The following is a 14,082-nucleotide window of genomic DNA, read 5'->3' as shown; positions in this document are numbered from 1 at the left end:
TGTGTGATGCAAATTCCTGCTAGCCCCCCTGAAACCACAGTTTTGTGGCTAAGTGTTATGACTTACATCACTATTAACGGGGCTTCAAAAAGGACCCCGCCACATTATGCACGACCATCTACCCCATGCAGCCGTCAAATGATTGGCAAGCCAACTGGAGGTCATTTAGCAGAATGTGTTTTGCGGTGTGGTGCAATTGTCCAGTTTCAGAAAATATGTTCCATTTGGGTCTTTCCATTACCCAGCCATGGGACAACACACGCCCCCCCCCACACGCCCCCCCCTCATTCAAACACACATTTTCTGCCATGCATGCACACACCCACAGACTCACACATCTACACACATACAGTATACAACCTCTCCTGCTTAAGGTTGTCCTGTCCAATTCTTGCTCTGTGTGTATTCACTGTAATGAGAAGCAGGGAGAGGAGAGGACAGGACGGGACGGGACGGGACGGGACGGGACGGGACGGGACGGGACGGGACGGGACGGGACACGACACGACACGACACGACACGACACGACACGACACGACACGACACGACCATAGACAGTAAACAGTACGGACAAAGTTACGCCCATAGACTCTACAGACCGCAAATGAAGCCTATTTTTCGACAATTTCAAATCCGCCATTTCTCTATATCCGGTCCGAAAAATGTACACAGAAATGAATGTTATTGGTTGGGACCAGAGCGGGGGTGCACTTAACCAGAGAGACTTACTGATAAGCAAGGCCCCATAAGGGCTTTGGTGTGCATAGCATTCTCGTACACAAGAAAAAACAAGTAACAAAAACCGGAGAACAAATGACCACGGTAAGTCTGCATGGTCGTCATAACTAGGTCACGTGCTACGGGCTGAGGTGGAAGTCTGATGAGGTGAGTTTTCAAGATGGCGGTGGAACATTGGGAGTGAGTCTGTTCAGTTCTTCTAACTGCAACGGCGAGTTTGTTCCACAGTTTGGGAGCCAGGAGGGAGGGAGAAGAGTCTGGGACGGGTGGTGGAGCGCTGTCCCGGGTGTTTTTTAGGGAAGGGTTCAGACAGCTCTCCTTATCCTCTTCTCCTTCTGCCCCCTCCTCTCCCAAAAAACGTGCCGGGCATTGCCAGGCTTTTCCGTGTGGGTCGATGTTTGTCTGGTGAGGAGGACTGGGTGCTGGAACGAACGGCCCTCTCTCGTGGATAAGGGCCACTGGTCTGTCGGTTGTGTTGTTTTGGGAGGTTGCGTTTTCTTTTTTTCAGTGAGCGCCAGCAGTGTCAGGGCCGGTGTCATGGGGCTCTGTAGACAGCTCTATCAGATTGACGCCCGCTCCGCTACGCTCGGCTCCGAGGCTCTCTGCATGGGTAGAACTGGCTTTATCCCATTAAGACCTGGGGGCCGATTCTACAAATGTCTTCTAAATCCAAACAGTCTTCTTTTCAGTTTTTATTTCATTTGTATTACTTATGTTGCTATATCAGTGGTGCTGAAACTTTTTCATGTCAAGGACCCTCACATTGATATATATTTGGTCGCGGACCCCCCATCTCAAAATAGTTTGTTCCAGGGACCCACCAGAAGCAAATATTTGAGTAAAACATTTTTGCTTTCAAAAAGTATATTCAAAGATTTGCACAAATGTTCCAGATAAAAAAAAAGCAGATCTACAAGCTCATAGCGCTGCCCGAAGTGATGCGCTATCTGCTATTTTTGAATAGCCAAAGTAAAAATAGGGTTAAAGTGGTTAAAAGATTGTCATGCAAAATGACACAGATGCTTTCCCGGTTTTAATGGGTTAAAAGTAACAATAACAAAAAAAAAGACTGTCCATGGTCATTAAGGTCACGGGTTCCCATAACTGTTTCATGCCAGGGACCCCCAAGCAGCCATGGCCTCTGGCTGTGCCCCCCCCCCCCCCATTGCGAAATGGCATTTAAAAAAAAAGTTTGACAATGTTTGAGAAATAACAATAATGACATGCCCAAAACATGGATGCCAGGTTAGAAGTGTTTACACTTTTTTCCCCTCTCTTCTTTCCAATTCTACTTTGAAAACCTTGTTGCTGTCGAGGTGGAAACCTCATTATGTCCAAAACCTTTCCCTTTTCACAGTGACTCGGTGTGTGAGCTTGTATATCTGTCTATTTTTGAATAGCCAACACATAAAACATGGTTAAAGTGGTTAAAAATGATTGTGATGCTGAATTAAATAATTTAGCTGGTGACCCCCCTGGAACCCTGGGGGTCCCCGGCCACTGATTTAGGTGGCGGGGCTGAGGCATAGTGAGAAATTCTAAATCTACTTGTGTAAAAGTACAAAAGCATTGGTATCAAACTGTACTTAAAGTACCAAAAGTAAAAGTGCTCATTATGCAGTAATGTATAACGTGCTTTGATCTAGCAGATCTACAATCTCACAATGTGCCGCATCGCGTCGTGGAGTAAAATAATAATATTTGACTCTGAGATGTAGTGGAGTAGAAGTAAAAGTATTAAAAATTGAAAATACTCCAGTAAAGTAAAATATATCTCAAAACTGTACTTAAGTACAGTAACTTAGGAAATGTACTTGGTTACTTTACTCCACTGTGTGTATGTACAGTACACATGAAACGTGTGTGTCCTGGAGGGCTTATTATGCACACACACACACACCTCGCTCTCTTGCCCTGAACACGGCACAGTAACATCCTAAGGGTTCATTTAACTCAGAGAGTGCAATCTGAGGTCCATCTTTGATCTCTATAGAGTTGAATTAACACTGAGAATTAGACCACACTGGCCTAATAGAGTGCGTGCGTGCGTGCGTGACACACACACACACACACACACACACACACACACACACACACACACACACACACACACACACACACACACACACACACACACACACACACACACACACACACACACACACACCACACACACACACACACACACACACACAGCCTCAGTCGTTACTCATTAGCCTGTTTAATAGGTGCAGATCAGAGAGGGACGGCGTTGTTTTGATTTGGAACTAATGGTTCAACATCCAACAACCACTGTCCACAATTAAACATGTTTGGTGTGTTAGAGAAAACTCTATTAGGATTGAATAGATTAGATATACAGTACACGCCGCTGTGTGCACACGTCTGTTAGTGTACAGTTGCACGTGTGGACGTGCGCCACGGGTGTGTGTGCGTGTGTGTGTGTGTGTGTACACACACACATGTCATGCACCCACGAGCACACGGGCACGCGCTAAAACTTGGAACTCGGTTTGCAATTGCATTCCTAATCAATGTCGTCTCTTCCTGTCCCTTTCTTTCTTTCTTTGTGTCTTTCTTTCGTCTCTGTCGGGTGGAAACCTCATATGTCTAAAAGCGTAACTTTACAGGATTCAAATTTAAAAGCATCAAAAGTAACAGATCTACAAGCTCAAAAACGCATCGCTTGAGGATCTGCTACTTTTGATGCTTTTGTGTGACGCTGTAGTATGATCAAGTTGTGGCGTTAATTTACGAAAAAGCAAAAAAGACAAAAAAAAAAATAGATTGGAGGTTTCTGCCCGACAGCAACAATCTTTCTTTCTTTCCTTCACTCCATCATTCTTGGGGTTTCTTTCAAGGCAGACGTAGAGTGGAAGTTGGGAACCTAGGCTGTCTGAGAGGGAGGAGGTGGCTGTGGTTGGGAGAGGGGAGGGGGGGGGGGGTAGCAAATTAGCCACAGAGATGGGAAAATAATGACTGTGGCATTGTGGGTAATTAGCAGGTATAGTACCTATGGAGAGGTGGGAAATATAATGATGTGAGACAGAGAGACAGAGAGGAGGGGGAGGGAGGGGGGGGGGGGGGGGGGGGAGAAACGCCTGCAAGGATAACAAGAGAGGGAGACGGGGTGTGTGTGTGTGTGTGTGTGTGTGTGTGTGTGTGTGTGTGTGTGTGTGTGTGTAAGATGCAGTGAAAAGTGAAGGTATGTTATCCCGCATTGCTGAAGGGAGTATAAGGAGAGAGAGAAAAAGAACGCACACACACACACGCACGCACGCACGTGCACACGCACACACACACACACACGTATGTTGCTGTGTGCAGATTAGCTGAGGCTGAGGAGTGAGGACTGTATACAATAAAGCAGGCTGACCTTGCAGCGCAGGTCGGTTCGGCTCTGACAATATTTGCCGGGCATTGTTTCAAATCAATAACTCATTAACAAAGTACAAAGGGAAGTTGCAGTGAGACGCTGTATGAGAGCTGGAGGAGGGGAGCGGGGAGGGGGTGGGGGCGGTTGGCCGGCGGGCCAGACCGGGCCAACAGAGGTCATCTGTGTGACATCTCTGCTCCGCCGCCACAGACTGTCAGGTGAAATTACTGGGAGCCATTAATTGACATAAAGCAAAGGAGAGCGGACAGCCAGACAAGGCTTGTTGTTTGTTCGCCTTGACCCCGAGGTGGTGCTGTGCGTGTGTGTGTGCGTGTGTGTGTGTGTGTGTGTGTGTGTGTGTGTGTGTGTGTGTGTGGTGTGTGTGTGCGTGTGCGTGCACGTGTGTACGTGCGTTTGTGTGCAAGCGTGCATGAGAGAAGGGATGGGAGAGCGAGACCCAGAGACAGAGAGAGGGTGAGGGAGAGAGAGAGAGAGCAGACTGCTGTGTGTGTGTGTGTGTGTGTGTGTGTGTGGGGGGGGGGTGCAGGATGGACGTGTTTGATGGTTGACCTGACTAGAAGATTGGGAGCAGGGATCTGAGGAGACCTACAGTACACTGGTTCTGCCCTGAGCATACACACACACAACACACACACACACACACACACACACACACACACACACGCTTGGCAAACACAAGCAAACACTCATCGATTATATGACACACACACACACACACACACACACACACACAAAAGTTCCCGTACATCAAGCCGTGTACTACACTCTCACACAGCCCCAGAACATGCATGTGCATACACACACCCACCCAATGCGTTTTGGAGAATGCCTCACATACATAAAGCCAGCGTGCGTGCAGTGCAGTCAGTGCAGGTGAGCTGACCTTTATGGTGCAGGACACTGACCCCTGCGTCTCTGCCCCGCGGGTTCAAAGGTTAATCAAGTCCCGTCCCTGTCCTTGGATATGCCGAGCCTCACTTCCTGGTGCGGCCGTGGGTCAAAGGTCAAATAAAGCTTTGTCTGTATAATTTTTCCCAGGTCACAGATTGGGGGCTAGGGGGGGTGAAGGTGATGTAGAGTGCTCGCATGCGCACGCACTTCATTCATCCACACAACACAACGCAGATCAACCGTTACACACACACACACACACACACACACATATATACACACACACACACACACACACACACACACACACACACACACACACACACACACACACAGGAACGCTGTAGCGCCAGGTGGAATACAATTATTGGACTCGGCGTGTATGTGTGTGTGTGTGTGTGTGTGTGTGTGTGTGTGTGTGTGTGTGTGTGTGTGTGTGTGTGTGTGTGTGTGTGTGTGTGTGTTGAATTCTCAGGACATTATGTGGTACGATGCCAAACACAGACAAGGACAGGGATTTGAGTCGGCCCCTGTAGACTGCAGGAGGAAGGGTATAGGGGTCCCCGACAGGCCGAAGTGTGTAGGGGACACAGGCAGAGACAGAGAGACAGGACTTAAATAATGGATGCTCCTTCTTTGAGGAGCACCCTCTCTGTATGATTCACAACATTCATATCAGTATGATGTGTGGCCCCTGACGGTCTCCTGTGTGCCACACACCTGACACCTTAATGCACAGGTCACCATACTCCCAAGTACTGTATACCACACGTCTGGTTCTTATACCAGGGGTCTTCAACAGGGGGTCCGGGACCCTTAGGGGGTCCTCAGAGTTACTACAGGGGGTCCGCCAAATCTTTGTGTTTTTTTTACATTAACCACTTGAACCCTAGCATCCCTTTTCTGAGGAGAACTTTAGCCAAAAATAGCAGATTTACAAGCTCACAACGCCTCGCACTGTGAGGCCATAACGCCACTTCAAACTACACATGACATGAACGGAGAGTGAATGAACAAGTATGAACTCTCTCTCTGGACGTTTATACGATCGACGGGGCGAGCAAGAAAAGGGCTGAATAATCTTCTGCTGGAGAGGGAACGTTCTGTACATGTGGACGTATGTCCATAACACCGTGATATCAGACAATACCGTATACAATGCAACGGACTCGCTGCCCTGCCCATAATGGAGCCTCTTATATAATGTATTGAACATAATGACTGAGAGATGACGCGCAGAGCGAACAGCTATATATATATATATATATATATATATATATTATATATATATATATACAGCCCCAGTGAACAGTATAAGCTTCGAATGAAAACATCTCGGCCACAATGGAGCATCCCCGATATTTCCGCTATTGTGGCGTCATTGTGGTGCCGATGAATAACGGATAGAGACATGTGGGGGGGCCGCGCGCTCACTGGAAGAAGAAGCGTTTTCTGCCGTTCTCCGGGTACGTACAGATTTCTGGCTCTTGAAATCGGTGGTGCTTGAGAGAGGACTTGAATACAGAGAGAGAAAAAAAGACAGAAAAAGAAACTCAATCCGCCACTTCAAAACGCTAGGCTGTACGAGAGAGAAAGAGAGAGAGGCCCTCTCACCCCTCTCTCTCTCCTTTTCTCTCACTCTCTCTGAACGTTTAAGACGTGCAACAATGTGAGACGTTAAAAGGCATGGAGAAGAAAAACTAGGGAAAAGAACAAGAGCAGAAAAAAAGTAATTCAGTCGTTTGTAAAAAATAAATAAACGGTACTTAATTTAAAGAGAGACCGAGCTCTGTTTTCTGTCCCTGTCTTGCTCTCTTTTTACCTCCTCTCTACACCCCCCCCCCCTCTCCCTCTCTCTCTCTCTCACTCTCTCTCTCTCTCTCAGGCCCGGCTGGCCTAATCCCAGTCAGTCAGCCTTGGTTGAACTCTTTGGAAGCTTCTTAAGTCCATGAATGTGCCTTTTGTTGGGTTCCTATTCCTCCGCTTGGCTGACAGAAAATAGCTAACTGGATTACTGTGAAAATTCAGAAGGAAAGTGAACTCCCAAACTCCTATATGTGCCGAGATGTACACACCCAACACCACCCACCTGAAAACACACCATCCACCCTACAGACCATCCTTCACCCACCCACCCAAAACCACAATCACCACACACCCACCCACCAACCCACTCAACACCACCCAACACCAGCATTACAATCCAAGATAACTAAACGGGTGGTTCTCAAACTTTTTCATGTCAAGGACCCCCAACTTGACACTTATTTATCCCGCGGACCCTCATTTGAAAAGATATGCCAGGGACCCCCATAAGAGAAGATGATTTTTACGGCTCTAGCAGTGATTTGCAAACATTTTATTTTCAAGGACCCCCAGTTTGACATGCATTAGGCTACGGACCCCCATTTAATGGCATTTCTATCATGGGACCCCAATTTATATCGTAAACACATGAGGGTCCATTTGATTCCTAACTATCCATCATTTAGCTGGGGACCCCCTGGAACTCCCTCAAGGACCCCTGTCACTTTGAGAACCAATGACCTAAACACACCACCACCGACCAATCCAAGACTCCACACATCGACCCACCTAACACAGCACCACCCACCCACCATGCTAACTCAACACACCACCACACACCGACCCTATGTATCTCTCTCTCTCTCTCTAAAAATTCATACAATCATGTTATATATCATAAAAAATCGTAGTGTTTTGCCAATTATTTGGGGTCCACTTGCAATACCCTCACGACCCACAGGTTGGGAGTCTCTGCTCTGTCCTTCAACCCCCCCCCCCCCCCCCCCCCGATGTGATCCAGTGCAGTGGGATTAGACAGGGTTGAGAGGTTACACACTATGAAGCAGGGGGCTAAAAAGTACCAATCCTAAAAAGCAGTTAAGAGCTTATTAATGTGTGTAAGGAAGCGTATTAATCAACTCAACTCTATCGAGGACCCCTGTGTGCCTGTAGACTGTGTGTGTGTGTGTCTGTGTCTGTGTCTGTGTCTGTGTCTGTGTGTGTGTGTGTGTGTGTGTGTGTGTGTGTGTGTGTGTGTGTGCGCGCGCGCATGTGCGTGGGTGTGTGTGTGTGTGTCTTAGCTTACCCTGTGCAGAAAAGTGTGTTTAATAGTTTAAAGGTTACTTTAATTGCGGGTAAATGAGGAATTACCTCTGTGTGTGCGTGTGTGTGTGTGTGTGTGTGTGTGTGGTCCTGCTACTCTAACAGTAGTAGTAAGAAAGGGATATGGGGTCAAAAATTGATGAAAACATGCAGCTCCACAAACAAGTTTGATTTGATACCCCCACCCACAGTGTGCAGGCACGCATGAGCGCACACACACAAAAACACACACACAAATCTTAATTCATCTTTTTTCCACTTCCTTTACTCTTTTCTGTGTGCCTCTATGTGTGTGTGTGTGTGTGTGTGTGTGTGTGTGTGTGTGTGTGTGTGTGTGTGTGTGTGTGTGTGTGTGACAGCTCACTCTGAAGTGTACTGGATGAGGAGGAGGAGGAGGAGGAGGAATGGACGATGAAGAGAGGAGGTCAAACATGCCGACATCCCGCTGACTGTCACCACGGGTCAAAGGTCAAAGTGCATGGGGCACTGAGACCGAGGCGTGGCGGACGCATCAGGCATCTTTATCCTCCACCCCCCACCCCGATCCCCCCCCCGATCCCCTCTGTCCCCCTTCAACCCCGGGACTCAATTTAGGGATCCTGACGACAACTTCATGGAACAAAGTCATTCGCCTGTCAACTCTTCAAAAATACTGAACTGACACAACAAGGAAGCCATGGGTGGAGAGGCTGAAGGGACATCCACACAAAGAACTATACATAGAAACAGTGCTTTTCAAACCTTTTAATTTCACTGACTCCCATAACTGAGAGAGTGTACAAAGTGTAAAAATTTAATCATTTGATTCCATTTGTTACACTCTCAGAGTTACAGACCTGTTAGGGTTCATTTGGAACCCCCTTAAGCCAAGTAGACCTTAATACATTATAATTGCCCTCTGTAACTAAAAATGTAATACACCTTAAATGTTTCATTTATTTTAGAAACAGTTCATCTTTTACTCAAGAGGGGCAATGCCCGTCGCAAGTTGACGATGTCACTTGCCCATCTGTGGTCTAGCCCTATGGAATGCATATAATGATACCTCTCTAATACACGTGTGAAGTTTCTATCTATAAATAATGTTGTTTTAAAAGTCGTACTAACTCAAGAGATATATAAATACACAGCAGACATGGGGTATGATTCATATCCTCACAGTAGGACAATGGGACATATAGTCGAACATTCGATTTTTTGATCATTATAATTTTCATTTATTTATTTACAGTAGCAAATCTTAATGCAGATCTACAAGCTCACCTATTTCAGCTATGTGAATACAGGTGCGCCTTGAGAGTTTGACTTGCCCATTGGTGTGTGTGTGTGTGTGTGTGTGGGGTGCCTTGGGCACAAAACAAAAGTTAGAAAAACACCGACGCAGAGCTTCAGTGTTTCAGTGCAATGCCTCGAGTCTCAGTCCAACATGCATTATGCAGCCCTGATGGAAGCTATAGGCAAGGCTAATAGCACAATGTGAATAACACTAGACTGACTGCTGCCTGGCCTGCATGCATGCTCCCCCAGCAGAGAACCTTGGCTGCAGCCATGCTAATGATCGCATGCTGCTATAGCATCACAAAGTGCAAAAGGGTTTAACCCATTCAAAACGGGAACGCATCTGTGTCATTTTAGATTTATAGCCATTATTTAATACTTTGGCTATTCAAAAATAGCAGATCTACAAGCTCATAGCGTGGCACCGAGTGCCGCGCTATAAGCTTGTAGATCTGCTATTTTTTTTAAATCTTGAAAGTTTGTGCAAATCTTTGAATATATATATGTTTAATGCGACCATTTGTAACTCAAATCTTTGCTTCTGGGGGTCCCTGGAACAACATATTTTGAGATGGGGGTCCGTGACCAAATATATATAATTTTAGGGGTCATTGACATTAAAAAGTTTGAGAACCACTGATATTATAGCAACATATGGTTTTCAGACTGTTAGGATTCAAAAGACATCTGTAGATGCGTTCCCGGATTAAATGGGTTAAGGCAGAGGAGAGAGAGAGAGAGAGAGAGAGAGAGAGAGAGAGAGAGAGAGAGAGAGAGAGAGAGAGAGAGAGAGAGAGGGGTGGGGGGGGGTCATGGAGATGAAGTAAAGAGATATCGAAAGAGGAGTGATATTGGCATGCGATAGTAGAGCCCTTTAGCAAGTTAAAATATTTATAAATATCTCATGTGGTCGCTTCCCCTGTGTTCTAGAATCACAATAAGATTTGCTTTAACCCATTAACACTCACATGACGGCAGTACGACCAACTACCACACAGACAGACTTCAGATCAAATTGACCGTTTGACCATGAGGCCGATTTTTACAAATGCCTTCTAAATCCGCAATTCTCACAATGTTCAAAAATGGCAGATCTACAAGATCGGTGCCGCACTATGAGCTTGTATATCTGCTATTTTTGAAAAGCAAAATAAATCTTAAAATGACACAGATGCGTTCCCGGTCTTAATGGGTTAAGACGAGAGAAAAAAACAACAACACACGTTCAAGGAGGAATGAACACCACACATGTAAAACGTGCTGGTCGGTCCACTTTTCTTGAAAAGTTTAATATAGTCAAACCTTTTTAGAAATGTGCATAATTATAAACATGTATATATATAAAGTGTTATGAATCCTTATAAGTGCATTATAATGCATTATAAATGCAATTATAATGCAGCACCTTGAGGCGGTCACAGCTGGCTGGTTTATGACCAGCACTTAAATAAATATCGCATAAACCTAGTTACAAGTTGTCATGCGTGAATACAAACATCTATAACGAGTGTTAAAATGCCTTAAAAGCGCATTATAATGCAGAATAAATGTGATTATAATGCATTATAGACCCGACCTTTAAGTAAAGCGTTGCCAAAAATCATGTTTTCAGCAGAAGAAGCATTCTAGGCAGCACCTTGGGGCGGCCATAGCTGAGTGGTTAGTGAGCCCGCCTGGGCAGTATTATTATTATTATTATTAATTATTACCTTTCCATTAAAAGGTGTGTAAGTGTGAACACACCCTGTTCAGGTGTATGACCGACGAAACCCAGTGCACACTTATAAGGTGGTATATTATAGAGTATAGAGTAAGCTAACGCTGCAGCTAATTATATCTTATTAGGGTATGTGCAAAGGTAGTGTCAAGGGGGGGAGGGGCTGCGTTGACAGCTCACACACGGCCTGCAAGTCCCACCGCGGCAATACTAACTCCTGTCACACACACCGCAAAGACTGACGTCTTTCACAGAGGCGTGCGCACACATGCAGGCACGCATACACAATGCTGGACACACACACACACACACACACACACACACACACGGGTGGGACACTACTGCCATCCACCGAAATGAGACAAAGATGATACTAAGGGTTGCAACGGTTAATGGAACTCATTGATTTAAAAAATATATATATTTTTAAAGTGACATGAAATGTAAACATCGGCAACACTTTACTTAAAAGGTCAGGTCTATAATGCATTATAATTGTGTTTATGCATCATAAGCTCAGTGGAACAGCACATTATAACTACTTTAATTTAGTTAGTTATAAAGTGCCTTTGTTAAGTTGTTGGTATATTTTTGGTCAAAAGATATAGATATATAAAATAAATAAAGATAAAAGTGTTAATTTAACTCTGAGAGTGCACAAATAGAACCGTACACTCTCAGAGTTAGATTGAGTATCTGATTGCGTAGACGCCAACTTTCACCTCATGTCAACCACTTTCAACCCCTTTCGTCCCCTATTTTCAGGCATGTACAACAATTACATTTTTCAAGAATTTCCCAAAATGTTTAAAACATTTTGTCTATTTTTTGCAAAGTATATACAGTACTGTAGGACTTAAGAGGTTAATTTGGGGAAAAGGAGAACTTTGTCTCATTCCCTCTCAGATACTGAGAGCGCTATTCATCAGGAAACAGCGAACACTATGCACTTGTCTGCATGCACTTCATCTCTATGGTTTATATTATACAATTTTCATTACCCTGAAGCATATTTGGTTCAACCACTTAGACACTATAATTGGACTACTTGCTCCATCGCGTTAATTGTATAAGTCTCTGTACATACGTTGTGTTTATAATGTCTAAGTACTCTAAGCATCAGCGCAGCATGGTAAACATTTAGCTGGAGACCTGCCTGTGTGGAGTCCCTAGCTTTGGGGTTATGAATACTACAGTATACTATCACGACAATATTTATTTATATGTCGAGAAATGCTGTTTACTTTGAGGTTATTGCTTCTTAAGTATCTGCATGTTTATCCTCTTACCAGGCTTCTCTAACACCCAAATTTCACTTCAGTGGGAGGTCGAGGAATACGTTGCTTTAAAATTCACTGTACTTACTGAATAAAAGCCCGGAAAAACAAAGAGAAAGGGTTAATATGTTCAACACTGTAAAAGAATGTGCCCACAACCTTATCAAGCACAAGAGTTCCTTTTTTCCGGCTCAATAATGAGTGTATTAAGACTGCAGTGAAACAAACGTCATCTTATGAAGAGAGAAGAACATCGTTTTCATTTTCTCATTACTGTGCCTATATTTATTTGGATAATGAGACAGATTTATGCAAAGGGTTCACTTCCTTTGTTTGACCAAAAACGGCGGACTGACCAAGCTCGGTGCCTGGAGGTATGTATGTGTGTGCGTGTGTGTGTGTATGTGTGTGAGAGTGTCTGTGTGTGCCTGTGTATGCGCGTGTGCGTGTGATTAGGTGCTGGTGTATGGTCAGTGCAGCAACGATAAGAATGCTGCGGTGTGTTTACAGAGTGTGTGTTAGAGAGATAATAATCCCAGCGGTCAACAAGAGCGAAGGGGCCAGAGCTGCCCTGACCGGCCCACCCTCCGAGAGAGAGAGAGAGAGAGAGAGAGAGAGAGAGAGAGAGAGAGAGAGAGAGAGAGAGGGAGAGAGAGAAGCCATGTGGTTAACACTTGCACAGTGAGAGGCGACTGGAGCGCGGCCAACCTCTTCACACACCGCCTGACCACACAAGAGCTCTCTCTCTCTCTCTCTCTCTCGTTACCTAGTATCTCCTCTCCCCTCCCTCTCACTCCCTCCCTCGCTTCCTCAGCTCACCCCCCACCTTCCTCCGCCTTTCTCTCTCTCTCTACACCTCTCTTTTTCCACCGCTCTCCGTCCCATGCAGTCTCTCTCTCTCTCTCTCTCTCTCTCTCTCTCCCTTCAGCCCTCCTCCTCCCCCACCTCCTCCTCCTCCTCCCCCCTCGTTCCTGTTTTTCACGAACCTCTATCCTTCTCTCCATCCAACCGTTTCCCATCCCTTCCTCCCTCCCCCGGTCTCCTTTCTTTTTCCTGCTTCCTCTCTCTCTTCAACCAAGTATCCCTCCCTCCCTCCCTCCCTCCCTCCCTCACTCACCCGTATGGGGATCTGCTCCGTCTCCCTCTCCTTCTGCGGGTTACGGTACTTCTCGTAGAACTCCCGCTTCCTCTTGGCGTCCTTGTCGTCCTTGCGCTCCCTCTTCTCGGCGGGCTCGTCCAAGGAGGGCTCCGCCGTGGAGGAGGGCTCCGAGGAGGGCAGGGGGGAGGACCGGGCCGGCTTGTCCACCTCCAGGTAGTTCTCGTTGGGGTTGAGGACCATCACGCCGTAGCCGTCCTGGAAGAGGAAGAAGAAGGAGAGGAGAAACGCTCGAGTTCAAAGGTCACATCTCGCGCACAGCAAAAAAATTACCTCAGTGTTCTTTTAGTCTGAGCGTGATGGGTCTTTTTTCTATTCTTTTTTTTGGAGTGTTAATTTATCTCAGAGAGTGTAGACATATGCCTTTATAGGTGTATTTTTTAAACTAACAAGATAAATTAACACTTGGGATCTTGCTGTGTGGGGCCACAGTTCATATTGAGCTGTAGTATTTAAATCCACAAGATTAAATTGTGTGCTAATATGACAATTGCATTAA

At 45.7% G+C, this 14,082-nt stretch overlaps 1 protein-coding gene across 1 annotated transcript in view; it reads right to left on the bottom strand.

Moving 5' to 3' along the window:
- The window catches only part of arb2a (ARB2 cotranscriptional regulator A), a 138,242-nt gene extending 124,465 nt beyond the window's left edge, over positions 1–13,777 (bottom strand). The window contains exon 1 of the mRNA XM_080432241.1: positions 13,545–13,777. Coding sequence (XP_080288367.1) covers positions 13,545–13,766 — 222 coding nt within the window. The 5' untranslated portion in view covers positions 13,767–13,777. The remainder of the gene's footprint in view (positions 1–13,544) is intronic.
- Positions 13,778–14,082: the final 305 nt, after the last annotated feature.

This window comes from Gymnoscopelus braueri (assembly GCF_963280865.1).
Source record: "Gymnoscopelus braueri genome assembly, chromosome: 7".
NCBI lineage: Eukaryota > Metazoa > Chordata > Actinopteri > Myctophiformes > Myctophidae > Gymnoscopelus > Gymnoscopelus braueri.
Note: the sequence above shows the minus strand (reverse complement) of the source record. Positions and strands in the feature narration are given on the sequence as shown.